The sequence below is a fragment of the Sapajus apella genome, unplaced genomic scaffold, assembly GCF_009761245.1.
Source record: "Sapajus apella isolate SASKATOON/1434 unplaced genomic scaffold, GSC_monkey_1.0 scaffold139, whole genome shotgun sequence".
In the NCBI taxonomy this organism is placed as follows: domain Eukaryota; kingdom Metazoa; phylum Chordata; class Mammalia; order Primates; family Cebidae; genus Sapajus; species Sapajus apella.
Genome location: NW_022437079.1, coordinates 1 through 27,992, shown reverse-complemented (window position 1 = coordinate 27,992; position 27,992 = coordinate 1). Strand labels below are relative to the sequence as shown.

At 49.1% G+C, this 27,992-nt stretch overlaps 1 protein-coding gene across 1 annotated transcript in view; it reads left to right on the top strand.

Annotated features, from left to right (window-relative positions):
* Positions 1 to 27,986, top strand: part of IL16 (interleukin 16) — a 94,047-nt gene extending 66,061 nt beyond the window's left edge. The window contains 12 exon segments of the mRNA XM_032263894.1: positions 1,031 to 1,247; positions 4,372 to 4,489; positions 7,356 to 7,488; positions 12,348 to 12,435; positions 14,450 to 14,931; positions 18,703 to 18,853; positions 21,140 to 22,238; positions 23,087 to 23,255; positions 25,089 to 25,190; positions 27,299 to 27,557; positions 27,820 to 27,848; positions 27,851 to 27,986. Coding sequence (XP_032119785.1) covers positions 1,031 to 1,247; positions 4,372 to 4,489; positions 7,356 to 7,488; positions 12,348 to 12,435; positions 14,450 to 14,931; positions 18,703 to 18,853; positions 21,140 to 22,238; positions 23,087 to 23,255; positions 25,089 to 25,190; positions 27,299 to 27,557; positions 27,820 to 27,848; positions 27,851 to 27,928 — 2,925 coding nt within the window. The 3' untranslated portion in view covers positions 27,929 to 27,986.
* Positions 27,987 to 27,992: the final 6 nt, after the last annotated feature.

Genomic DNA, 27,992 nt, shown 5'->3' with positions numbered 1-27,992 from the left:
TTCCTTCCTTCCTTCCTTCCTTCCTTCCTTCCTTCCTTCCTTCCTTCTCTCTCTTTCTTTCTTTCTTTCCTTCTTTCTTTCCTCTTTTTGAGACAGAGTCTCGCTCTGTCACCAGTGCAGTGGCTCGATCTCAGTTCACTGAAACCTCCGACTCCCTGATTCAAGATTTTCTCCTGTCTTAGTCTCCTGATAGCTGGGATTACAGGCACCTGCCACCACGCCCAGCTAATTTTTGTATTTTTAGTAGAGACAGAGTTTCACCATGTTGACCAGGCTGGTCTTGATCTCTTGACCTTGCGATTTGCCCACTGTGGCCTTCTAAAATGCTGGCATTACAGGCGTGAGCCACCATGCCTGGCCCAAGGTGACCATTTCTTATCAACATGTGACCAAACTCTGGGGCCTTCAGGCAAAGAAACCAAGCTCTCAGCATCTAAACCTACAAATTCAAACTGTGGGATCCTTCACGTGAGGGACCTCGCTGATGCTGATCTTGGCACAGGGTTAAAAGAAAACCTGACTCAGAAAGAAATAGTGCGATCAGGATTCTTGTGGGGGGTTTTAAAACACTTTAAGATTTATAAAACTCTTTTAAAACACTCCATGTATTCATCCTGGTATATTTACAAATCTGTTTTAAGTTTTTAAGATAATTGCTGAAAGATATTTTTAAGTCTCCATCTAGTTAGTTCAATTCACTATCCATCCATCTATTCATCTATTTATCTATCTCTATTCATCCATCTATTCATTGATCCATCCATCTATTCATACTTCCATCTACCTATCTATTCATCCATCTGACATATATAGATATATATAGTAGTTATGTGTGTATTTATATGAATATATCATAATGTAATTTGTAACACATGTGAATATACGCACACATTTATATATCACACACACACACACACACACACACACACACACACTCACACACACACAGAGCTGCGTTTCCTTCAACAGTATTTCTTCACCTCACCCTGCATTGCTTCTGGATGTTGCTGCCCTCTCTCTTTCCTTTCAGCAAGCCAAAAAGGGGCTCCTCACCCTCACCGTGAGAACCCGCCTGATGGCGCCCCCTTCCCCGTGCAGCCACCTGTCTCCCGCGCTGTGCCGCTCCCTGAGCTCCAGCAGTTGTATCACCAAGGACAGCAGCTCCTTCGCCTTGGAAAGCCCCTCGGCCCCCGTCAGCACCGCCAAGCCCAATTACAGAATCATGGTGGAGGTTTCTCTGCAGAAAGGTAAGAGTCCTGCAGCTGCAGCCTTGTCTGGGTCTCCAGCGCTGGCTGAGCCACCCGGGCTTCCCCCACTTGGCATCAGTCCGGGGGCAGGGCAGGATGTTGTCTTTTAGCAGATTGTATGGTTATTGCTTGGAGCCAGGTCTAGTCTTCTGTTTATAGACGCTCAAGACATACCATTCAAACTTAGTCAGTGTGTTCTAGGTCAGTGCTTAAAATAAAGCAAAACAAAGCAAATAAAAAATAACACACAAAAACACTCAGAGAGAAAGAGAGAGAGAAATAATGCGCCGGGAGTGGTAACTCTGCAGCAATATGCTAAGATGCCCTGGGCAGGCTGCCTCGCCTTCCCTGGTCCTGTTTCCCTACCTGTGGCAGAGAATTCAGGTCCCTTCTACCTCTGACACTCAGGGACAGACAGCCATTCCCTTTGCCACCCCAGGTGGGCTGCTAACTCCAGAGAGCTTGGAGCCCTCTCTGCCTGAATGCAACCAAGCTGAGACCTTTGGATAAAGAGGAGGCAGCAAGGTACAGAGCTGGGCTCCAGCACAGGGGCCAGCATGTATTCTAGGGGCAGAAAGAAGGCCAGCATGGCTGGAGCTAGGTGGGCAGAGTGAGAGCTGGCATCAAAGCACTTGGCAGAGGCAGAGAGATGCTGTGGGACTTTGCAGCTCAATTCTCTTCTAACTACAGCAGGAAATCCTTTAAAGATTGCTAAGCAGGGGAGTGATACATCCACTTATGCTTCAAAAAATATCTCCTAGGGTTCTCCATGGAGAATGGCCCATAGTGTGAGGCTTGGAAACCACTTGCAGGTCAGAGGTTGGGAGAAGTGGATTTGGAGAGAGGAGGGTGGGCTTGAGGTCTGGTGTCAAAGTGGAAGGGAATTCCTTGCATGCAGCTTTGCCTGATGCATGTCTTGGCGCTCCTGCTGGACCAGAAGCTCCCTGAGGCTTCAGATGCCTCTATGTGCCTGCAAGCCTGGCACAATGCTTGGCATAAGGACTAGGGGCAGATAAATGTGTGCTGGCATGGTGCCCACAGCTCCATCCAGGGCTCCTGCAGTCCGTTTACTGAGCAGGCACGAAGTGGGACAGGCGTGGCCCCAGCGTGCTGTTTCCTCTGATCACTGGCATCAGAAATGCCTTAGGGACGATTTTTGTCTGCTCATTTTATCTGATGCAGCTTTTTAAACTCTACCCCCAGAGATTTTGCTTCAACAGGGTGAGGTGAGGCTGAGGGATCCACATTCTAAACGAGTATCTTATGCAATTTCTGGCTTCCATTAGACTGGAAAGCTCTTGCTCTAGTCAGGAAACCTGGGTGTGGGAAGGGCTCTGGCTTTTACCAAATTCTTCATTCATAAAATGGGATTGCCAACAATTGCCATGGCATTCTTCATGGGACTGCTGGGAAGAGCAGCATGAGAGGGTGAAAACATTCGCCAAAGTGCTCTGTAAATGATATGTGTCAAAAGAAAACCGTAAAGGGCTTTCCCCTACTCTGTGGTCGCTCCATCTCGTCCTCCTTTTCCAGACCTTTCCATGTTGGTGAGCTGCAGGCCCTCCTCTCCCACATGCTGGGGGATCCCGTCCAGCCCCACAGCCCTAACGCCAGATACATGCAGCTACATGCAAACTTTCGGCTTCTGCCCTGCTTTCTCTCCCCGGTTCCGGCTTCATCTGTGCAAACATCTGCTCTGCACGTCCCTGGGACAGTCCCAGACATCCTGACAGCACCCTCTTCCCCGTGCAGCTGCCTGAAATCTCCATCCCTCACTTCCCAGCACATTGCACGTGTCATGTGGGCAAAGCTGAACCCCCAGGCCTTACCTTGACAACCTCAGTCTTCCGTAGCCTGCTTTGGTAAATTGCATCACTGTCGCACAATTACTCAAGAGAAACAAATCTCCAAGTTTGATTTTATTTGTTGAGTTTCCTTATTTTTCTTTCTTTTTTTTTTTGAGACAGAGTCTCACTCTGTCAGCAGGCGCCAGACTGGAGTGCAGTGGCACAATCTCGGCTCACTGCAACCTCCGCCTCCCAGGTTCAAGTAATTCTCCTGCCTCAGCCTCCTGAGTAGCTGGGACCACAGGTGCATGCCACCACGCCCAGCTAATTTTTGTAATTTTAGTAGAGACGGGATTTCACCATGTTGGCCAGGATGGTCTCTATCTCTTGACCTTGTGATCCACCTGCCTCGGCCTCCCAAAGTGCTGGGATTACAGGCGTGAGCCACTGCACCCGGCCTATTTGTTAAGTTTCTATACTTCATCCATCAGCAAGTCTATCTTCAAAATCTATTCCACTGGCATCCATTTCTCTCCGTGTTCACAAGAGATGAAGTCCGGGCCTCCACGGTCTCTCTCAGCAGCGGCCTCTTAGCTGGCCTGCTTGCTTCCATTCTCCAGGACCCATAGCTCTTTCCCTCCATGGTAGCCAGACATGTTTATAAAAACAGGAATGAGATCGTGTCACTGCCTTGTTCGCAGCTCTCCTATGCCATCCCTTCTCAGTAGAGAATAAACCCACCCACTGACGTGCCCCTGTTGACAAAGCCCCACTGACTCTGCGGTCTGTCCCCATCTCTCCCCATCATGTGCTGCTCTCCTGTGCAGGCCGTGTCCCCGCCACACTGGCCTTTCTGGTCCTGCGACGTGGCATGTTTGCTTTTGCCCTTGGGCCTTTGCGTGGGCTGTTTCTGCTTCTGACATGCGCTGTCCCATCTCTTCACCCCTAACTCTTGTCACTTGTAATTTAGCCTAAACCGTGTCTCCTCTGAGGCCTGAAGTAGCCATCCCTCACTTTCCAGCATGTTCTGCATACATTCGCCATATAAGACTTACCACTCTTAGATACTGTTCTCTCTTCTCATCTAGTGCCCTCCTTTCCTTCTTCCCCCCCACCCTCCTTCCCTCCTTCCTTCCTAGTCTTTCCCCGCTATTCCTTCCTGCCTCGGTCACTGTTCTGAGCCTAGAGCGGTGCCTGCACACCGTGACCGCTCCGTGAATACGGGCGGATGAAAGCCGTAGTCACCAGGGGGCCGCGTCTGTGGCACCCAGTGGGCGGGTGGGCCCCTGGGAAAGCTCAGTCCTGGTCTCCCCGCCCTGCCCCGTTCTGCCTTCCAGAGGCTGGCGTGGGCCTGGGCATCGGCCTGTGCAGTGTGCCCTACTTCCAGTGCATCTCCGGCATCTTTGTCCACACGCTGTCTCCGGGATCCGTGGCGCATCTGGATGGACGCCTCCGGTATGTCCTCACTTCTGTGCTGAAGAGACCCCTGACTTACGACCAGGGAAGAAATACCTTAGAATGTCGGCAGATTGGTTTGGAGATGATCCATAAAGAATGGTCTCGTGGTGGGGTCCCCCAGCTCTGTGGCTGGGGAGGGGCAGGCCTCCTTCCTGCTCCCCAAGACACTCTTGGGAGATGCATTTTTCTGTTTGGCTTAGAGGGAGCAAGGCTTTGCACCCCAGCCCCGGCCCAGGCCACTGGGAAGGTGGGTGCTGGCTGAGCCCCCGGGGCCCGCAGGAGCAGGGTGGGCAGGGTCTTTGTTCTCGGCTCCCACAGCAGAGCCAGGTGTGGGGGGCCTGCCAGGACCCGATGGAGGTGGGGTGGCTTGAACACCACTTCCCGCTACGGCCGGCACACCCCTGCTCTGCACACATTTGTGACCCTGAGAAATCCCAGGGCGGGGCCAGGAGGCAGAGAACCTGTTGGGGGCTCTGAGACCACACCCAGCGGGCTGTTCAAGCCTGTGGCTGGAGCTGGGGTCCGGTTATCTAATAAAGTCCCGAAGTTGCCTCAAAAAAAAAAAAAAAAAACAGAAAGAATCATCTGGGCATAGCTCAGAGTTGTGTTCCTCAAAGTGTGGGCTGGACCAGCAGAATCAACAGCAACTGGGAACTTGTTAGAGATATGAAATCTTAGACACCCCACCCAGACCTGCTGAGCCAGGACCATGGGGATTCTAACAAAATCCCCGTGAATGAGTATGCATATTACAGTTTAAGAAGCATTGTCTCAGAGAACACCAGCTCAGCACAGAAAACATGAAATAAACACACTTTAATTCAGATTTCATATAGAATTTACAATGACATAAATAGGAGCTTTGATGAGGTTAATCTATGAATTCTATATGGAAATGGCTTAATGGTAAAAATATTACTAAGCTGGGCACGGAGGCTCAAACCTGTAATCCAGCACTTTGAGAGGCCGAGGCAAGTGGATGGCTTAAGCTCAGGAGTTCAAGACCAGCCTGGCCAACACGGCAAAACCCATCTCTACTAAACATACAAAAATTAGCCGAGCGTGGTGCCACATGCCTATAAGCCCAGCTACTTGGGAGGCTGAGGCAGGAGGATCACTTGAGCCCGGGAGGCAGAGGTTGCAGTAAGCTGAGATCGTGCCACTGCACTCCAGCCTGGGCAACAGAGCAAGACCCTATCTCAAAAAAAAAAAAAAAGAGAAAGAGAGAGAAAATATCAGTAGTAGAAATACAGGTTCTTTCTGGCATAACAAAATATTTTGGGGTATTCCAGATATATTTTTTATAAATAATTTCTAAGAGAAGTTCAAATCTAAATTTTCTTTTCAATAGTGATCTGAATTTGATTTTTTAAAATCGAATTTGTTAGAATTTAATTCATTAGAATACTTTGTAACATTCACGTATAGTACAAATATATCTTCTCTCGCTGGTTTTGGATTTTCCTAAATCAGGAGAGTTTTGCCATCTTTTTGAAGGGTTTTATGCGATCCCTGCTTATGATGCTGTCTTGATGGAGCTCCTGAATTAGAAAGGGATTTGCTGTTCTCTGCAGAGGGGTGGCAGGTGATTTGCTGAGCTGCTGTGCTGGTACTTGGGACTCTGCAGGTTCAGAGTGCTTGTCTTTGTCCCAGTACCCTCAGGCAGAGAGTGCCTCCTTCTTAGATCTGCGGTGGGGTAGGGATTATTCTGGAAGCGTCTGCTTTTCCTAGCATCTGGTGCTCTATGACCATGGTCTTCAGTTACAGCAGTAAAAATGAATACTCTCCTAGCAAGGGTGAAGGGGGATGAACTCGGCAGAAGGAAGCCACAGAACATAGCAGGAGGCACGGGGAAATCAGCCTCAGGAGACTGGAGTTCCGATCCTGGACCTGCTGGCGACCAGCCAGGCCACGGGTCTACAAACTGGGGCCTATCACTGTTTTGCTTTGTTTGTTTGTTTTAATGGAATTCTATTGGAACAAAGCCAGGTTTATTTGTTTATGCCTCATCTATGGCTGCAGCTGTATTGTTATTAATGTGACAGCAGAGTTGAGTCGTTTCAACAGAGACAGTGCAGCAAAGCATGCAACACTGGAAATATTCTCTGGCCCTTTGCAGAAAAAGTTTGTCAATTCCTCAGCAGACCTAGATCAGGGAAGCCTGTTCACCATCTGCAGCTCAATTTCCCTACCTAGATTGGGAAGGGGACTGGATCATACAAAGCATGTATCCATGTGACCCCATCTTTTCTACCATTATTTTTTTTAGGTTTACGTTGCTATTAACTGCCTTCCCACCTGACAGCTAGAATGAACACCACCACCTTTTCTCCTTATTTCTTTTTGCAAGAATCTGAGCTGCTCTCCTGCCAAGTTATTTTTTCTCCCCGTTTTAGCACATATAGGATATTAGGTCTGACATCTAACATCCCGTGTGTGGTACGTTAGATCCAATTTTTCCTCCTATTCTACTTATGGGAACACTGAGGCCCAAGGAGAGGATGTGGAGGATGAAATCTTAGTTAACTGGTTATTCAGTTGAATTCGCTAAAGCACACTCAATCTTTAATGGGCATACTTAAATGTGAAAAGGAGGAAAGTTACAGATGAACTTTCATTAATGTTGGCCCAGCGTAGATAGGAAATACCTGCCACTTTGCGGTTGTACAGTCAGGGGGTGTGGGATGTGCTGCTTTGGGCTGCCCTGTTCTGAGTTTTGGTCTAGTAGCTAGGAAGGTCTACTTATTCATGTGATTTTTAGATCACATCAAACAGCCTGGCCAGGAGTGGGCCCCTGAGGCAGGGACTGTTCCCATGTCTCATTGATTCTCTTACTGATGGCTTCTTGTTGATGCTTGAACAGATGTGGGGATGAGCTTGTGGAAATCAGTGATTCCCCTGTGCACTGCATGACACTCAACGAAGTCTACACCATCCTGAGTCACTGTGATCCTGGTCCCATCCCCATCACCGTCAGCCGACATCCAGACCCACAGGTAACACCCGCCGGGCTACCCTCCTCTTCTCAGGCTCACTCTTTCAGTACCAAAACTGGAACAAGAGATAGATGGAAAAAAGGATGTTGCTGGCTCGGTTTGGACCTGAATTCCCAAGAATCCCTTCCAGGTTTCTGTAATAAGAATTGTCTGCAGCAGAAGTCCACGAACAAACTCCTAGGTATCAGAGGCAATCGACATCCACTGAGGGAAGCTCTGACAGCTGAGTTATAAGCTCTAGGACAGGGAAATGGAGACCCAAGGTCCCAGATAGTAGAAGCAAGAGATGTCTTCATGTATGCATCTAGTAGGTACCCACTGTGGAAATGTCTGGAGGTAGGCACTGAAGTTACAGAGACAAGTTCATAGCACACAGTCCTGCCCTGCAGAAGCTCACAGTATCAATAAAGAGCCTGACATACAAGTAATTGCAAAACAGAGATGGTAGGTCCTATGGGAATACAGGAATATAGCAGGGAATGGCTTATAATGTAAAAAAAAAAAAAAAATTCCAGAGGTTAGTTTTCTCTAGGCAGAGAATATGAGGAAGATCATTCCAGGCAGTGGGAAAAAAAAGTTCAAAGTTACAGAGTCATGAAGGGACCCGACATGGAAGGAGAGGAGTGGGTTTTGTGGGGTTGGAATGTAGGGTACTAGGTGAGAATGACTGAGAAGAGAGGTAGGCATAGCACTGGCATTACACTGCAGAGGGCTTTCAACAGGATACGAAAGAGCTTGCATTTTCTTCTGCATAGTGGGGAGCTATGGGAGGTCTGTAGCTGTAGATGAGGCATGTTTGTATTTTAATTTTTTAACCTTTGATTGCAGTAGACAGGATAGAGTGGGTGGAGGGTGGAGTTTCTAAGAGGAAGGCAGCAGATGGTGAGATCCTGAACTACACAGCAGCCATGGGAAGAGCAAAAGGAAGGGGTAGTGTATTAGCCTGTTCTCACGCTACTGATGGAGACATACCTAAGACTGGGTAATTTATAAAGAAAAAGAGGTTAATGGACTCACAGTTCCATGTGGCTAAGGAGGCCTCCCAGTCATGGCAGAAGGTGAAAGGCACATCTTACACGGTGGCAGGCAAGAAGAGAATGAGAGCCACGTGAAAGGGGAAACCCTTTATAAAATCATCAGATAGTGAGACTTATTCACTGTCATGAGAACAGCATGGGGGAACCTGCCCATGATTCCATTATCTCCCCCAGGTCCCTCCCACAACACGTGGGAACACAACCAGATCATATCAGGCAACAGGAGGCAATGCTTGGGAAGACTCAACAAGAGCTGCTGGCCGGGTCGTTCTGGGGTAGGAGAGGGAGGAGCTGAGGATGTCTCGAATATTTTGAGATTGGAAGACTCAGCAATGGTCTTCCACGGTGGTAAGCTTGAGGGGAGAGAAGAGCATGATCTTCGTGTGGGATATAGTGAGGTGGAGGTGCCATGGGGTGTCCAGGTAAAGATGCCCAGTTGGCAGGTTAGACTTAGGGCTGATAGCAGCTATTACAGGTACCCAGGCTGAAGCCAGACTTGGGGGTTGAAGCCCTGCTGCAGGTAAGAGCTCTGGGGAACTTGGAATAATCACCACCATGAATTAGTTAATCCTTAATGTGTGCCATGCATGTTTTCCAAAGATGTGACCCACACAAGTGCATTTAGTTGCTATGCAGCCCCCTGAAATTAGTGTGATATTCTGCCCCCCCCCGCCAACTCACAGATGAGGAAACTGAGGCTTAGAAAGGACAAAGAAGCCTCCCAATGGTGAAGCTACTAAGTAAAGAAACTACAATGTAAATCCAGTAAAGCCTGTGCTGTGAGCTCACTGACTCCCAAACTCCCAGTGACACTTGGGCAGAGTGGAGTCGTGAGGAAGATCAATATTTGTAATGGTGTGGTGGAATTCAAACCCAGCCCCGTTCCATGGACGGCACACTGGGGCTGAACACACCAGAGACAAGCGAACTTCTTAACTCGGGCAAGCAAATAATTGGCCTAAATCTCTGGGCAGTACAAGAAAAGAAAGAGGTCCCAGTTGATTGACCAGTGCCTCTTGCTGCTTTTAGGACTCTGGCAGAACATCAGTGGAGCAGGGGTCAGGCTGGGGGCAAATGCTGTGGCCCTGGGTTGAAGGAGTGTGCATTCCGGCCAGAGAGACGGGACACACACAGAGGCCAGAGAGGTGAGGGCCTTGACAGTGAGGGAGCTGGGGTTCCAGCTGCTCAGATACCAGAGCCAGGCCAGAAAGGACAGGTAAGGTTTAGAGTGGCAGGAAGGCAAAGGCACCCTAGGCAGGGGAGATCCAGGACACAGACACAGAGAGAAGAGAGGCGGGGCCAGCAGCAGGATGCCTGACACATGTGCAGTCGGCTGTTTGCTTATGGTGACCTTGGGCAACTCATCCAACCTCCAAGAGCCTCTGGTTCCTCAACTCTGACACGGGGGAGTGGTCTTTACCTTACCTGATTGTTGTGAATGGTAACTCTTCCCTATTAATAGTTTACCATCTGCCAGGCATTGTGCCCAAGACTTTAAATGATTTATCTATTATTGACTATGGTGGTAAAATATACATAACATAAAATTTACCCTCTTAACCATTTTCTAAGTGTACAGTTCAATGGCATTAAAGACATTCTCATTGCTGTGCGGTCGTCACCACCATCCATCTGCAGAGCCCTTTCCATCTTTCAGAATTTAAACTCCACCCATTAAACAAGTCCCTGTGTTCCTCTACCTGCAGCCCCTGGGAATCACCAATTTAATTTCTGTCTCTGTGATGTTGACCTCTATGTTCTTCACAGAACTGGAATCATATAATATTTGTCTTTTTGTGTCTCACTTATTTGACTTCACATAATACCCTCAAGATTAATGTTGTAGCACGTGCCAGAATTTCCTTCCTCTTTAAAGTAGAATAATATTCCAGTGTGTTTGTGTGCGTGTGCATGTGTGTGTGCGTGTGTGCATGTGTGTGTATGTCCATGGATGTGTGTGCATGTGTGTGTATGTCCATGGATGTGTGTGTGCATGTGTGTGTATGTCCATGGGTCCGTGTGTGTGCATGTGCATGTGTGCATGTGCACATGCGTGCATGTGCATGTGTGCATGTGCACATGCATGCATGTGTGTGTGCGTGTGTGCATGAACGTGTGTGCATGCACATGTACGTGTGTGTGCGTGCGTGCATGTGCATGTGTGCATGTGCATGTGTGTGCATGCATGTGTGTGCGTGTATGTGTGCATATATGTGTGTGTGTGTGTGTGTGTGAGTGTGTGTATCACATTCTGTTTATTCATTTGTGGGTACTTGGGTTGTTTCCACCTTTTGACTTGTGAATAATGCCACAATGAAGTGGAGTACAGATATCTCTCAGATACTGACTTCACTTTTTTGGGGGTATACACCCAGAAGTGGAATTGCTGGGTGATATAGTAATTCTATTTTTAAGTTTTTGAGGAGCCTTCAAACTATTTTCCGCAGCGGCTACACGATTGTACATTCTTATCAACAGCACAGGGCTTCCAATTTCTCCATATCCTTGCCAACGTTTTGTTCTTTTCTTTTTTTGAGACGAAGTCTCACTCTGTCACCCAGGCTAGAGTGCAGCGGCACGGTCTGAGCTTACTAAACTGGGTTCAAGCGATTCTCCTGCCTCAGCCTCCCCAGTAGGTGGGACTACAGGCATGTGCCACCACACTGGTTAATTTTTGTATTTTTAGTAGAGACAGTTTTCACCATGTTGGTCAGGCTGATCTCAAACTCCTGACCTCAAGTGATCTGCCCGCCTCAGCCTCCCAAATTGCAGGGATTACAGGCATGAGCCACCAGGCCCAGCCTCTTTTCTCTTTTCAATAGTAGCCATCCTAATGTCCTAATGCGTGTGAGGTGGTAACTCAGTATGGTTGTGATTTGTATTTACCTAGTCATTAGTGATGTTGAGCATTTTTTCATTAGCTTTTTGGCTGTTTGTGTATCTCTTTAAAAGAAATGTCTATTCAGGTCCTGTGCCCAGTTTTTAACCAGGCTGTTTTATTGTTGTTGCTCCTGCTGAATTGTAGGAGTTCCTTACATATTCTGGACCTCAACCATTTATCTGAACTATGCTTTGCAAATATTTTCTCCCGTTCTGTGAGTTGCCTCTTCAATCTCTTGATTATGTCCTTTGGATGCACAGCAGTTTTTCATTTTTACATCGTCCAACGTGTCTATTGTTTTGTGTCTTGTACTTTTGATGTCAAATAACTTACTTTTAAAAAACCTGTCCTCATTGTTAAGTGGCTTTTATTATTGTTATTGCCTTAGAGAAGGAAGAGATGGAGGCTTAGGAGGCTAAGTAACTTGTCTAGGTATGCGCGCCTAGACAGTAGAGGAACTGGGACTAGAACACAGGCCTGTTTGACTCTAAGACTCATACTCTTAACTATTACTCCAAAGTGATAATGAACTGTGAGTCATAAGACACACAGTGTAAGAGTGATTGTGATGGTTATGACATTGTTGACGATGAGGTCATGACAGCATTGCCATGAATGGACTAGCTCATAGAGGTAACCTATGAAATGGGAGCTTGACATAGAATTTTGCATCAAGTAGTGGGGAGAAAGTTGGAGAGTTGAGGAGGCCTCCTTGGGAACTCCTGCATTGATAGACTTTGGACTTTATCTAGAAGATACTGGGGAACCGTTGATTCCCAGGGTACTTCTGGAAATGGAATTTGTCAGCTATTTACAGAGTGGGTTGAAAGAAAAAAAAAAAAACAACGTAGAATGTAGTGGCCCAGCTAGGGAGCTGGTACAGGGCTGGGAGCCTGATGCTGGAACTTCCACTGTTTGAGGAGATGATTGACATTTTCTAGGTCTCTGAACAGCAACTCAAAGAAGCTGTGGCCCAGGCGGCGGAAAACAGCAAGTTTGGAAAGGAGAGGCATCAGTGGAGTCTGGAAGGTAAGACAAATGTTGAACTTGATGTAAATATCTTTGCCTTCTTAGAAAGCTTAGGATTTATCCACTTACTCATCCTGTAGCCAAGGAATAGTAACAGAAGTTATCATAGACCAGCATAGTATGTAGACAAAGACTGAAACTAGCAACCCCCCAGCTAAAGTTAGGTTATATTTTTGCTTTGTTTGGAAGACACAGGATTTTAAAAACATCTGAATTTGAACTGTTGCAAATGTGCGGGGCTCTCTCCAGCTCCCTGTTCCCTTTATCCTGTACCAAGTTGCCATGCACACAATTGCCCCTGTAGGTATTTGAGTTTGCAGCTCCTAGTCTATAATAATAGAATATTGGAAAAATTAACATTTGGGAATATAATTCTGATATTTATTGACTTCTTATGATGTCAGACACTGTGCTAATTCATGCATTCACACATAATTTTTATGCACATTTTGTAAGAAAAAGTGAGGCCTTCAAAGACTCTTTTACTCAAAGTCACAGCACTAGAGCACAGAGGCTGTGGAATGGAAGTCCAGTTGGCTTGACTCCCATGCCCAGCCACTGGGCATTCATCAAGCCATCATGGAATATCCTTATGATACAACAACATGCAACCATTGGCACTGATATCAACAAGAAACTGACCTGAGAAAGTGTTCAGAGAAAAGAACAGAACACAACATTTTATTTCAGCTCTGGTCTACTGTTTCCACCTACCCAACATGCATATATGCTCAGGAAAGCATGACAGAGAAACTCGCCAACATTTTGACCGTAGTGATTTCTGGATGATAGAAACACAGGTGAAGTGAATGTTTACTTTCATTCCTCTTGTGGCTGTTTTCTCTAAGGAGATGCATTATCTTTTATGATCAGGAAAATGCAAAAGAAAACTTTTTATGTAAAGAGAAAGTGAATTAAGAGCCAGGCTGGCCTTGGTTCTCTCTCGTGGGGCTCCCCTGGCTTTCCGAATCTCTCAGCATGAGCTGGAATGTGAGCAACAGACTAGACTTCAATTTTCTCCCACCCCCTCGAGCCGTGATTGTAGGGCGGTTTGCCGCTAGAGAGAAGGGCCTCTCAAGGATGTGTGGGTAGCCCTAGTGTTGGAAACCAAGGTAGGGGGCACTGGGCATCAGAAAGAAGGGCCAGGAGGGAGGGAGGGACGGAGGGAGGGAGGGAGGTGCGATGGCACCTCTTAGAAGTAGTGGCTTTCTGCCCTCACCTCACCCTCAACTGGAAAGAACTGGTGACATCTTCATATAAGATTCAGAGTGCCTTGACAGGTAGTTTCTCTATCTTTGTTATTAAGCCTCAAAATAAGCCCAGTGACTTTAGAATTATCATCTGCATTTTACAGACGCAGAAATGGAGTTGGGTCCCCCAGGAAGCCGACTCTGAGATGGCGTTTTTATCAGGAAGCCTGTTTCTTAGGAAGTGTCCTGGGGATCACTACCTGTGGCAGAGAGGGGAGTATAGGCAGGTAGACCGCGGGAGGATGGAGCTGGGGTGCACGGCCAACAGCGTCAGCCAAGCCCTGGAGCTCTGCAGCTAAAGTCCCCGTTAGAGCTGTCCTGAGTTGGCCAACATGGCTGGGCCTCTGTAACCCTGTCTCCAGCAGTCCCTAGAGATGGGATGCCCCGCGTGGATCCCTGGAGGGACCCACAGCTGAAAGTAGTCTACCAAAAGCACTCCCCACAGCTGGGACACCAAGCCCTCCCTCAATGGGTGATCTGGGGGGGCGTATCTCCATATCCATCACTCACAGGCTCAGAAAGCTTGAACGATTTTCCCAACCCAAAGTCAGACAGCTCACTGGGGTCCAACACCAAGATTGCCACACTCCAGATCCAACATGGCCTCAGATGAGACAGCTGGTGATTGCCACGTTCCAGATCCAGTGGCCTCAGATGAGACAGCTGTGTACAGTGTGATGCCTGCAGCAGTCACAGGCGAGGCGGGGGGGTTTTTTCATCTTCTGAAGCTCAGCTGTGAAGATTCCCTGGTGCTTCCCACACAGGTGTCAAAAGGCTGGAAAGCAGTTGGCACGGGCGGCCTACCATGGAGAAGGAACAAGAGAAGAACTCAGCGCCCCCACATCGCAGGGCTCAGAAGATCATGGTCCGCTCCAGCAGTGACAGCAGCTACATGTCTGGGTCCCCGGGGGGAAGTCCTGGGGGTGGCAGTGCTGAGAAGCCGTCCTCCGACGTGGACATCAGCACTCACAGCCCCAGCCTGCCCCTGGCACGGGAGCCAGGGGTGCTTTCTGTAGCATCCTCCAGGCTGCCCCAGGAGAGCCCGCCCCTCCGAGAGAACCGGGACAGCCACCCTCCGCTGAGACTAAAGAAATCCTTTGAGATTTTGGTGAGAAAGCCTACGTCCTCCAAGCCCAAGCCTCCACCCAGAAAATACTTTAAAAGTGACAGTGACCCTCAGAAGAGTTTGGAAGAGAGAGAGAACTCCTCATGCGTGTCTGGGCACACCCTGCCCACCTGTGGCCAGGTAAGAGGATGGGTCCACAGGTTGAGTGTTTCCAGCACCAGACTCAAATCTTGAGCATGGGCTGTAGTGTTAGCAGGGGCAGAATGAAGGTTCCTCCTGCTCCACCAGAGAGAAGCTGATGCGTAGGTATCAGCCTAGGACCGACCGTGGAAAGGGGTTTGAATGTTGACAGATGATTGAAGTCCCAGTCCTGCTTGCTGGCATCTGGGCTCCCATCCATAACACACTGGAAATTTTTGTATATATACTTTAAGTGCTGGGGTACATGTGCAGAACATGCAGCTTTGTTACATAGGTGTACATGTGCCATGGTGGTTTGCTGCATTTCCGGTGTCATTTTTCACTCTCACCGTGAAGGAAATACCAGGACCCCTGGAGGGCCGCTCCGTGGTGGGGGAGGCAGCCTTCGCATGCGGGTCTTTGAGTGTCTTGCTTGCAGGGAGAATAGTGGCTTAACTAACCAAAACGGGACACGAGCCGGTGAGCCTGCTTCCTGAGTGAGTGGCTGATGTGACTGTGAGAAACTGGCTCCTATTTCCTCCCCAGTTATCTTTGCCTCCTCACTTTTTTAGGTGTGGAGCCTTGGGGGGACCCCAGCAATCTGTTAACTGGGGCTGCCTGTAGTGCTCCCTCCAAGGGCAAATGTGAGGATAAAGGTAACCTCTTAGGGGAAGTACCTGACGGCGTTACAGGCATATTAGCGTTCATTGCCATGATCTTCCCGGGTCAGGCTCCTTAAAGACCTCCTTCCTGCCCCTTACTCAAAAGGCAGCCGCTGTGTCTTGAGCTGTTTTTATGCGCAGGCATAAAAACACTGAGTACTTTCATGTACCTTGTGTCAATTCAATCTTACAGCAACCTGAGAGTGGGAGTCCCAATTGTGCAAAGAGGGAAGTGAGAAACTTGCTCAAGTTCACTTCGCTGGTGGGTCACAGTTACCCACTATGCCACACTGAAGGTCCCATCCTTACCCAGAAGCTGCCTTCCCTGGGCAGGTGGGAGGGGGCCTCTGGAAATCCCCTAGAACGATCTACAGTGAGGGTTGGCAAGCTTCAGGAGGGGTAGCGGTGGAGACAGGAAGTCGAGCAGGAGGGGTGAAAGTGAAGGAGGGAAGGGGAAGTCAGGTTACTGAAAAGGAAGTACAGTTTTGCAGAGCGCTGGCGGGATGTGGCTGCTTAGCCACACATGATGGAGCTGTCAGGTGGACTGTCCTCCCACCCCCCTTCAAGCCCATATTTCATTTTCCCTTGGACCTGAGACCTATGAGTCCAGAAGGGCAAACCAGGAGCTGCCAGCTGAGGAGCCATTCATTTTGCCTTCCTCCTGGAGGCCCAGAAAAGGACGAGTGCAGTTACCACAGCACGTCTGTCCCGGTGGGTGATGCCCTCAGCAGAGCCGCATGGGGCAGGGAGTATTCCCCAAGTAAGGGGTCCAGAGGAGGAACTGGGGTGCCCTCAGGGAAGCCCAGGCAGGGAGCTTCCCAACAGGTCATGTTTGGTGCCCTGTGTGCCTGGGCAGAATCCAGGGCTCCCTCCTGCACCCACCCCAGCAGCACCGTCTCCTGGAGACACAGGCCGTTCTGCAGCTGCCCTCCTCTGCCTGCTCTGTCCCACGTGGCCAGCAGCTCCTTCTCCCACAGACATTTCCATAAAAGCAATCAGCACGACATACTTTTATTGGGCACTAGGGGGGTCACAGAGAAAGGCTCATAGCAGCACGCAGTAGAAAACAGGAAGCCGTTTGCTTGAGGTCACTCTTAAAATTTCCTTGACCATTCCTGAGGATTTCTCACTGGGTGTTTTCTTCCATGGCCACGGTGTCCACTGTCCCACCCTCCCACCTTCCCTCCCTGCAGCCTTTTCTCTCCAGGGCCCCAAGACTGTTGTCAAGCTGCTATGGATGACCCCCAAATCTTTCCCATCTACTCTAACTCAAGGGGACTGAGCTCTCACAACCAAAATGAACTTTGGGACATTTTCTTCAACAAAAAACTAACATTTCTCTTACAGAAAATCAGCTTAAACTCTCACCTGTGCTTAAAAAAAATTCCAACACACAACAGGATTCTTAGAAGAAAAAACCATATTTCTCTGTTCTACGCTGCATCCACTTTGTCCTTCTTTCTCTTCTCCCTGCTTCATCCACCAAGCACAGTTCCAGGAAACACTAGTAAGAGAAAACTTTGTGTAAAATCAAACTGATTTCAGGGGCTAATTTTGAAGCCTCCCATGAAGAGGATACAATATCAGATGTGTCGATGAAAAGACAAAATGCATTTGTGTCTGTTCCAAGATGTGAAGCTGTGTTGACTGCAGTTGGGGACACGTACGCTGGCCTATAAAAGCGCTAACAATTCATGAATGTCAACAGCTGTCAACTTACAGTGTTTCCAACTGGGTGAAATTAAATTTCATCCCAATGTCATTTCTCTTGCGGATGAGAGTCTTAGAGATCATCAGACCAATATTTTAAGCGTCTAATGCCATGACTCAGCCTTACTTTTTCAAAGGCTAGTTCGAGAAGCCCTGTGATTCCTTTGAAATTGATCTCTCAATATTTCCTAATGCTCTCCTAAAGCTCAGTTCTACCATAGAGAACCTGAACTATCTCTGTGAAGACCTTTCTAACTTTTATAGACCTTTCCTTCCCCAAAATATTTACTGTCAATGTAGATCTTAAATTTCGCGCCATGGACATTTGTCATTTCTTTCTTAGTCCCAAATGGTGCCTTTGTTCCTTCTTCCCCCCTTCCTCTCTGGAAGGAGGCCTGCAGCCATGTCAGATGGCCCATCATTACCCAAATCTGGAATTAACCAGAGGTGGCGTCCAGGACAGCAAAGTATTTCTCTTGCAGATGATTAAATACAGGTGGCATTATTTTGATGCTGTCTGCCTTCTCAATCTTCTTTTTCCAGGTGGGTATCATGTTTGGTTGGGCTGTGTCTCTGGAACATTCTTCTGGCTCTCTGCCTGGAAAATTCTTACTCTGTTTATGAGGCAGACAGAAAGCCCTTCCCCACCTCTGGGATAGAACTGGTCTCTCTGTTTCCTCAGGGCCCTGACAGCACCTTAAGCACACTGTGTGATAATCCAAACTCTTCGAGTATTGCACAGCTATTCCGAGCCTGGCCCATCTTGTCCTTAGGCTGTATTGGGAGGGACCCAAGGCTGCATCCAGGCTCAGTGGTGGAAACAGTTCTACAACAGATTGATGATGTCACCTTCATGTCACAGAGGGGAGTGATGGCACATGTGCCGAGTATCTGTCATCCTTCCCAGAATGCTTACTAAATATTTGAAGAGTACTAAACAAGTGACAGCAATTGACAAGCATTTTTCTCTGAGTGCTCTAACCTTGGGGAACACTAGCTGGCTGGTTTTTAGCTACCTTTTTCCAACACTGCCCTGTACCGTCCTACGGTGGGTAGTTCACCAAGATGCAGCTGTAACTGAAGCCATGCCAGTCCCTTCCATACACAAAGCCTTTTGCTCCTGTCACAAAGAGCCAGGGTCTTTGCGTACGTCCACAGTATGAGCCCATGTCCTGAACACCAGGTTGCTGGGAGTCAGGGGCTGTTCTGCGTGTCTAGGAGATGCTGGCTTTGCCATGTCAGACCAAGGAGAAAAGAATCCTCTTTACAAGGCTGCTGATGAACTTCTCATTGAAAGCAGCTCCGTATCTGTTTTTCCATCCCAATCAAAGCGTGTCTCGCCTTCTCACGGCTGAAGGCTACCGTTTTGACACGGTCTTGCTTCCTGTTTACACCACAGGAAGCCAGAGAGCTGCTGCCACTGCTGCTGCCAGAGGAAGACACGGCAGGGAGAAGCCCTAGTGCCTCTGCCAGCTGCCCAGGACCTGGTGTCGGCCCACAGACCACATCCTCCACAGAGGGCGAACCAGGACAGAGAAGAGCCAGCCCAGGTAAGCTTCCAATGAGATCTTCCAAAAGGAAGGGTCTTTTGAAGAAAGGTACAGGGATAAGATAAGAGCATGACTGGCCTGAGGATCAGCATGCTCTGCATTGACTCCACCGCTGGACCTGGCTGATCAACAGTCGGGAGTCCCGGGTGCTGGGCAGCAGGACTGGAGGTGCTGTCCAGGGTGTGGAGCCTCCCGGGTGGAAGGGTGATGCCGTGCAGCAGGAAGGGAAGCCATTCTGGATAGTCGGGAGGATGGAGCCTCAGAAGAGGTCCAAAGGCATGCCCACCCAGCCATCCCGGGCAGCTGCCTCTAGGGTGCCCACATTCCAGTTGCAACATTCCTGCTGCATTTAGGATTTCTGAGTCGGAGACTGCAGTGCCAGAAAAGTATAAATAGAATTTGCCAGTGGTCGCTTCCTCCATGAAGTAGATGGCAAGGGTGCACCCATGTGGTACACCTGGCAATGCTAAGACATGACTTGAATATTTAGTCTCTTGCTAGAAAGAGCATAGAACTTGGAGTCAGGGAACCCTGGGTCTGCCCATCATTAGCATGACTCTGAGCAACCTGCTTCACCTTTCTGAGCCCAGATTCACTCATCAGCAATGGTGCGTGATGGAAGAGCACATGAGCCCCCAGCATATGAGGCGCTCAGAAAGCACACACTGAATGCTGGCTTCGTGAGGTCCTGTGCTAGAGGCCAGGGAGAGAGAGAGGGATGAGATGGGTCAGGTCCTGCCTCCAAGGAGCAGCTAGCAGGTGGCAGAAAATAAACATATAGGCTCTACCCCATATGACTGTTTGAGAAACACTACAGGAAAAGTCCATGAAAGCCTTTTGGAGGGCGAAGGGACATTTTAGAAAGATCTAGCACATCTTGCCCAGAGCAGAGGCCTGTGGGGGCGGCTCCTTTCGCTTCCCTTAGTCACCCTCATTGAGGAACATACTAGCGAAAGCAAACGCCTCAGTGTTGAACTGGCAGGAACTTGTCACCCCAATCTGTAGCGGGGTTGACTGTGGAACCTCTGCCTCCTGATTCTCACAACAGCCCCTTGTAGCCAAGCCATTCAGAAACGCAGAAACAGGCTGAAGGGCTGGGCCCACTTGCCAAAGACCAGTCTCTTGGAATGTGCAGTACTTCTCTTTGATATCATCGAGGTGTAATGCTCCACCTGATTCCCTTCTTTTGAAACCTGGCATTGAGACAAGGGGCAAGAGGGATCAGAGTTCCTTAAACTGGGTTGCAGTCCAGTAGCAAGCACTGCTCAGAGCTCACAGGCCAGCCTCCCTCTGCTCCTGGGAAAGAGAGCTGGGGCACAGTCTCCCCTATGCGCACAGATGTGATGCTGGTTCAATGCTGGCTTCTGAGAAATGCTCCTGTGTGCTCCAGGGCACGCCTGAGGTCCTGGCTGGCACAGAACAGGCTGCATTTGCAATCCCCTGCTTATCACATGTCTGACACCCAGGCTGCGTCCCGGGTATCTTCAATCAGTACCTAGGGGTGGGCATCAGTATTTTTAGGACCCTCCAGATTCCAGTGTGTAGCCAAGGTGGAGAATCCTTGGCACAGATTTCTTTCTACCTGGAACCTTTTCATCAGCTCTTGAGGGAGGGAAAACACTCCTTTGCTGAGCAAGTTGATCAATGACCTGTGTATAGGGAGAGCCGCAAACAGCTTCGGGGCCAGGCAGGTGCATACGTGGGAAATGCCGGCTGGGTGACAGGGAGTGTGAGGAGCTGTGGGGAGCTGCGGTGGCCCCATTGGAAGGTGTGCACAGGCGCCGTGCTTTTTAATGACATGGGTAGGCCCAAACACAAACAGCTGCCAACCTATGACCTTTGTCTTAGAAGTTTAAACAGTAAGAGAATTGCTTTGGCTTTTCCACATTTAACACAGTATCTCGGAGGCTCCTTAGTGCAGTAGAAAAGACGTAAACTTTGAGAGTCAGGAGACATGCGGTCTGGGCCTGGCACTGCCATGAGATGGCCCCTTAACCTTTCTTGAAATGTAAAATGCCAGAGATCGGCCCAGATGTTTTCTGAGTACCCTTCCTGGCCTAAACACTAGGCAGCCATGAGGTTAACTCCTGCTTCTGGCTCTTCACTCCTGCCTGTTGGTAACCCAGTCAGGTAATACCACCTGGAGCTCACCCACCTGGTGTCTCCCACTTCTGCCAGTCTCCTCCTCTTGAATCCATCTTGCTGTTCAGCTTGGAAACTAGAATGTAGGCAGAAACATCACACTATGATGTAACACACAGCTTTTGGCCTCGTTTCTGCACGTAGTGACCCAAACATCCCCGATAAAACACCCGCTGCTTAAGAGGCAGGCTCGGATGGACTGTAGCTTTGATACCACAGCCGAAGACCCTTGGGTTAGAATCTCCGACTGCATCAAAAACTTATTTAGCCCCATCATGACTGAGAACCATAGCCACATGCGTCTCCAGCACAATGCCAGCCTGAGTGAAGACGATGGGACACAGGGCCACCCAGATGGGACCCCACCAAAGCTGGAGACGGCCAATGGCACTCCCAAAGTTTACAGGCCAACAGACAGCAGCACTGTGAAGAAGGGTCCCCCAGTGGCTCCCAAGCCAGCCTGGTTTCGTCAAAGCTTGAAAGGTTTGAGGAGTCGTGCTTCCGACCCAAGAAGGCCCCCGGATCCTGCCTTGTCTGCCCAGCCAGCGCCTGCTTCCAGGGAGCACCCAGGACCACACACCCAGGCTTCCTCCTCCTCCTCCTCCTCCATCAAGCAGAGAATCAGCTCCTTCGAGACCTTTGGCTCCTCTCAACGGCCTGACAAAGGAGCCCAGAGACTAAGCCTACAGCTCTCCTCTGGGGAGGCAACAAAGCCTGTTGGGAAGCATGAGGGAGGTCGGCTTCCTGGACTCTGGGGCCGAGGGGCTGCACCCACTCTTGCACCCCAGGAGACTAAGCAAGTGCTGCCCTCGGGGTCTCCTGCAGCCTCCGAGGCCAGAGACCCAGGTGTGTCCGAGTCCCCTCCCCCAGGGCGGCAGCCCGGTGAGAAAACTCTTGCTCCTGGCCCAGACCCGCTCCTAAGGCTACTGTCAACACAGACTGAGGAATCTCGAGGCCCAGTGCTCAAGATGCCAAGCCAGCGAGCACGGAGCTTCCCCCTGACCAGGTCCCAGTCTTGTGAGACGAAGCTACTTGATGAAAAGACCAGCAAACTCTACTCCATCAGCAACCAAGTGTCATCAGCTGTCATGAAATCCTTGCTGTGCCTCCCGTCTTCTATCTCCTGGGGCCAGGCTCCCTGCATCCCCAAGGAAGGGGCATCTCCAACATCATCATCCAACGAAGACCCAGCTGCAAATGGTTTGGCTGAAACATCTGCCTCAGACATGGGGTTCTCGCTCAAGTGAGTTTCTATACCTGGTGTTTCTCTCCACCTTTCTCATCTTTTTCTCACCTTTCTTTTTAAAAATAATTCTATATATCATTTAAAAATTTTCTCAGATATGCTGGTTAAAGGATTGTTTTGCCTCTTTACATGTGTGTGCAGATGTGCGTGTGCGTGTGTCTATCTGTAGGTATCACACCTGTGCCTTCCATATTAAGGAGGAGTTTTCACAACACCTGGCTTCAGGAGGGCTGGGAGGTAGGGGAAGGGACTAGCTCCCTGGTGAATTGCTCATGGGGGCTGTTGCACGCCTGTGGAGGTTTGGAAGGCTGATGCACATTTAAATGTCCTGCGGTTACTCAGAAAGACCACAGTGAGGCCAGGAGATTATCCATCGGGAATTCTTACTGGCCTCCAAAAGGAATCCACTTGCACTCTGCACATGGGTTCAACTCCCTGGTCAGGGAGTTAGGATGTCTGGGTCCTCGTCCCAGCTCGGGCACTGATTCTGACTATGAGCAGGTTCCTTCCATGCTCACCCTCAGATTCCTCTTCAGCTAAAATTAGGAGGTGGATGAGACCTGCTTTGTAGAACCAGGGGACTGTCTGTCAGAGGTGCCATGGGGCTCCTGCTGTAGGGATGGGGTTTGGTCTTCCCTCTGATCAAAGTAGCTCTGCATCTATTGGTTGCATTTATTGTTCTTATGCTGCTGGGAAATATCTGTAAAGGGATCTACTCATAGATTTGTTACACAAATAATACGCACATAAGTGCTTGGACACACCTGGGATAGAGTAATTATACAATCACTTAAGCTCCTTTTAATATTATGATCCCTACTGTGTGTTTTTTCTCTCTATGAAAGCCTTTCAGAGCTGAGAGAATATACAGAGGGTCTCACAGAGGCCAAGGAAGCTGATGATGGGGACCACTGCTCCCCTCAGTCTGGTCAGTCTGTCATCTCCCTGCTGAGCTCAGAGGAATTAAAAAAACTCATCGAGGAGGTGAAGGACCTGGATGAAGCAACATTAAAGGTAGGTTTCGTTTGTAAGCATCTGCAGTAACCAATGGCTTATTATGGCTGTGTGGTCACCTTGGCTGGGCCAGAGGGGTAGTAGCTTGAGTCGCCTGCCAACATCAGACCAGCCTGTGTCCTGTGGTGGTGGGACGCTGTAGCACGTGACCACAGTAAGACCTTCCCTTTGAAAAGAGCTTTTTAGCTTGTGAAACATTTTCAGTCGATTGACTTCTTGCGTCGCCTTTGGTCATTTTATAAATGAGAAAGGTAAGGCTCAGTCAAGGTTACAGAGCCTCGCTTTTCTCTCTCCAAGTTGAAGTTCAGTGCTGTTTCCACACCCTGTGGGCTGCTGGCCTGGCATGTGTCTCTAATGGGATGCTGTCCCTGGTAAACAATGTGGGTCACAAGAACTCTCACCTGGTGCTTTATTTCCACTGTGCACAGAGAGGTGACTGATCCCAGGGCTCACAGGTCCCCACACTTCAGCCAAGTCATTCTGAAAGTCCCACTTCCCATATGTTTTCTGAGCATGACCCAAAGGGGTGTGGGGAGGAAGTGGCCAGGCTGAGCTGGGGCCAGCAGTCAGATGAGCTTGGGCTCGTGGGTCCTGCACCATGGGGCTGCCCCAGGCCTACACAGGCATTTGGTACTAGAATGATCCAGACTAGGATGAGAGGATAAGGAGGTTCTCATTTTCTATACAAGGAGACCTCATTCATAGCTGCAATTCCCACATCAAGAGTGTGGGTGAGTCTGATGAGTACAAGGTGCTGCTGGGCTGAGATTCTTTCTCTGTGGCTCTCACTCATCATCTGGGACCACCATCCCCCAGGACCTTACTCAGCACAAATGAAATAACAGAGGCAAGGCATGTAAAACAAAGAGCTGTCCTGCCTGCGCTGCTCTGGGGAGAGTGTTTGCTTTCTAACCTGACAAGAGCCTTCTGCAAGGCAAGTAACCTCATACTTGAGTAAAAGTTGAGAGACTTGGGCTAGTGCTGGGGCTTGGAGGTGGGGGACAGTGGGGTGCATACATCCTTCCATTCCTTTGGGTCTTAGGGGCTCCAGATCTTAGGATCATAGGGACAGATGTGTCAGGTGCTCTAGTGACTCTGAGCCAGTAAATGATTTGACATAAATTTACTCCTTAGTGCCATGGTACAAACAGGTGGCCCAAGGGCTTGTAGGTATATTTCATTTGATCTGCACATTGATTTAAAAAATATTGAATTCTAGATATTATAAAACCTGAATTGAAACCTGGACTTTTTTGGGGAAAGTGATCTGGTGGTGCTGGGTCTGTATTCCTACGTAGAGCCGACCCTCTGAGCAGATGTACTCAGCTCTCTGCAGTTCCCATCACTCATGTCTGCCCATTTTGCTCACTTCAGTGACCTGCCTGACTCCTACAGGCATCTGAGTTTGAAACCCCTGCTCTAGACTGGAATAGGAGTCTGTGTCCTGGCTCCATGTGAGCCCCTGTCTAGGCTAGAAGTACTGCAGTACGTGTGTGTGTGTGTGTGTGTGTGTGTGTGTGTGTGTGCGCGCGTGCGCGCGCGCGCGCTGTGATTTCTGGCTGACTTCATCATGGCACCCTCCTCTGGGTGTGGATGGGGAGAGTGAGAGAGGAAAATAATTATGCTTGCTGCTTTACATATTTTTTCTTTTAAGCTTCGCATGACTCCTGAAGAGTCCATTCTTTACAGATGAGGAAACTGAGGTTTGAGGAGGTGATGTAACTTGGAGGCTGGCCAAGCTGGGGTTTGAGATGACACATCAGTCTGATGTTAAATTGCTCATCCTCTTGCAGTAAAGTGTTTTTGAATGTATGTGTGTATTTCCTTCTGCAGCAGTTAGACAGCATTCACGTCACCATCTTACACAAGGAGGAAGGTGCTGGTCTTGGGTTCAGCTTGGCAGGAGGAGCAGATCTAGAAAACAAAGTGATTACGGTGAGTGGGCAGGTGAAGGGGCGTGGTGGAGGCAGAGGCAATGGCTCTGGGGGAGGGGGTACACTTGCCAGGAAGGGACCTTGTGCTGGGGAAATGAGGAATGCATGACACCAGGCACTGGGCAGGTCCTGTTCCCTCAGCACATCCCAGAGCCTGGGACCACATGGAGAGGGTGGCAGGCCTGGCCATAGCCACCTTTTCCTGTGGGTCTCATTATTCTGGCTCATCCAATCTGATCAGCATGGGCTGCTGCCTTCAGATCACCTGTACCTGACCCAGATGGTTTCTGGTTCTGCCGGTTTTCTGGAGCCTTGGAGCCTTGCTGTGGCTACTCTGTCTCTACAGCCAACTGCGTTATCATCCCATGGCTGCGTTGTTGTCTCAGGGTATTTTTTGTGTGGGCTGTGCTGGTCTCATGTGAATTTCCTCGCCCAACTGAAAACAAATCCTCCAGTTCACAGCATCAGCCAGCATTAAACAGACCACACCCTCTTGCAGTGGCAATCTGGCACGTTCCCACCTGTCACTTCAGAGGCCATGATGTGTCAGTGGTGACTTCCTTAATTTCTTGATAAGTTCTCTACTACATAAAAAGCACATAAAACCAGTAAGTCTCTGCTTCTCTCACTGAGCACAGATGAGTATTACAACAAGGTTCCTGACCCTGTAGTTTACTTTCTGCTTGGGGAGAAGAAAAGAGCTTGCCTGTGAGAAAAGCACTTGGGATGTTCTTCTCTGTCCGTGGGTAGCAACTTCTGCCCATGTCACCTGACCAGTTACCCCTGAGACACTGCAGACAATAGGAAACTAGGAGGAAGGAGCGCACGTTGGCTGAGCACATGCACGAAAACTTCTCCGTGTTTGAGAGCTTCTCTTCCTTTCTACACTGATTAAAAGGGCACTAATACAGAGCACTGTCCATGGCCATGCTGACCACTCACTGACCTGTGGTCTGAATTCGTCCTCTCCACACTTTGTATTGATAAATTCCTGGCATTTTTGCTTTTTTTATAGAACAGGAACCTGAGGTTCAGAGGCGAGGTTCTGCTTCGTGCTTGGGTTTTACAGCCTTGGGATTCTAACCATGTAACAGAATTTTTCTAACACCAAAATAATTTAGAGAAGCAAAGAGCTTTGCTCCCATCATAGAAGCAAAACTACAGGTACATTTTAGTGGTTTCCATGCATGCTACCACTCAGTCACTCGTTATAATTAATAACGAACCTCATTAAAGAGGCTGAGACATGGGATTTCCGTGTGTGTTTATCCCACATATCTTGCAGAAAGAGGAACAAGGAGTGGTTGGAGGTAAAGAGTCAGAATTTCTAGGGGAGGAGCTAGAAAAATGTATAGACTGTCTAAGAGAGTTTCTCAAAATGCACTCTGCCAAGTGAGACTGAGAATTTCTCTACAAGAAAAGGATTCTTTGTTGAAACACTTTGGGAATCCCCATAATACCCCGCCAATACTTAGAAATCTGCCACGCAAATTTGCATTGTAGACTCTCTAATGCCTTTTGCTTTTTAAAAGTAGACTGTTTCAGAGCTTTTGTTTACCCAGTATTCCTCAAGTCTCTTTGATTTTAAAAAAAATTTCTTGGCTGGGTGTGGTGGCTCACACCTGTGATCCCAGCACTGCGGGAGCCCAAGGTGAGAGGACTGCTTGAGCCCAGGAGTTTGAGACCATCCTTGGAAACATTGGGAGACCCCATCTCTATTTTTTAAAAATAGGAAAAGCCCTTTTCTTACAGAATACACATTAATATGCCATAGTGCTTGAGAAAACTACTTTGGGGAATTCTGACCTAGGGTAGGCGAGGCAAAAGATTTTAACTGGAATGCCAACTGGAATTGTGGTGATATAGTTTAAGACACTGTGTTGGGATGGATTCTGAGGGCTGATCTGGTCATTATTGCTGGAGATCTCTGCTCTGCATGGAGGAGGAGGGAATGCTGGCCTCTGTTCCAGCAGCTCTGATCTAGGACACAATTACCGTTAATCCTCGTTGGCCTAAAAATCCTCTAGCATTGACTAACGGGTCAGTCCTCCTCCAGCAAGAATGCTGACTTGAGCGATTTCTGGTACTGACTTCCTTTGGTTTGCTCAGGTTCACAGAGTGTTTCCAAACGGGCTGGCCTCCCAGGAAGGGACTATTCAGAAGGGCAGTGAGGTTCTTTCCATCAACGGCAAGTCTCTCAAGGGGACCACGCACAATGACGCCCTGGCCATCCTCCGCCAAGCTCGCGAGCCCAGGCAAGCTGTGATTGTCACAAGGAAGCCGACTCCAGAGACCGTGCCCGACCTCAACTCCTCCACCGACTCTGCAGCCTCAACCTCTGCAGCCAGTGATGTTTCTGTAGATTCTAGTAAGTTCCCCACTCAGCGGAAGCCCCGTGGGCCACATCCTCTTTGGCCATTTGGGGCTGGACTGATGGTGCTGCTCAGTAATTTGTGAGCCCAAGAATGCATGGCCTGCCTAGTACGCCATCTGAGATGTATTCTGTCTTTACGTGGGCCTGTGTGCAAACACGGGGGGGCAGCACCACTCCGGGCTCACTTGAAGCCCACTGCACCTGTGGTCTGGGAGAGGAGAAGACCCCTCACAGGTCCTTGTGTTTTTCTCAGCAGCAGAGGCCACAGTGTGCACGGTGACACTGGAGAAGATGTCTGGAGGGCTGGGCTTCAGCCTAGAAGGAGGGAAGGGCTCGCTGCAGGGAGACAAGCCTCTCACCATTAACAGGATTTTCAAAGGTATGGGGTGTGTCTGGTTCCTTGCGTGCTCTCCAGTTGTGGGCATGTGG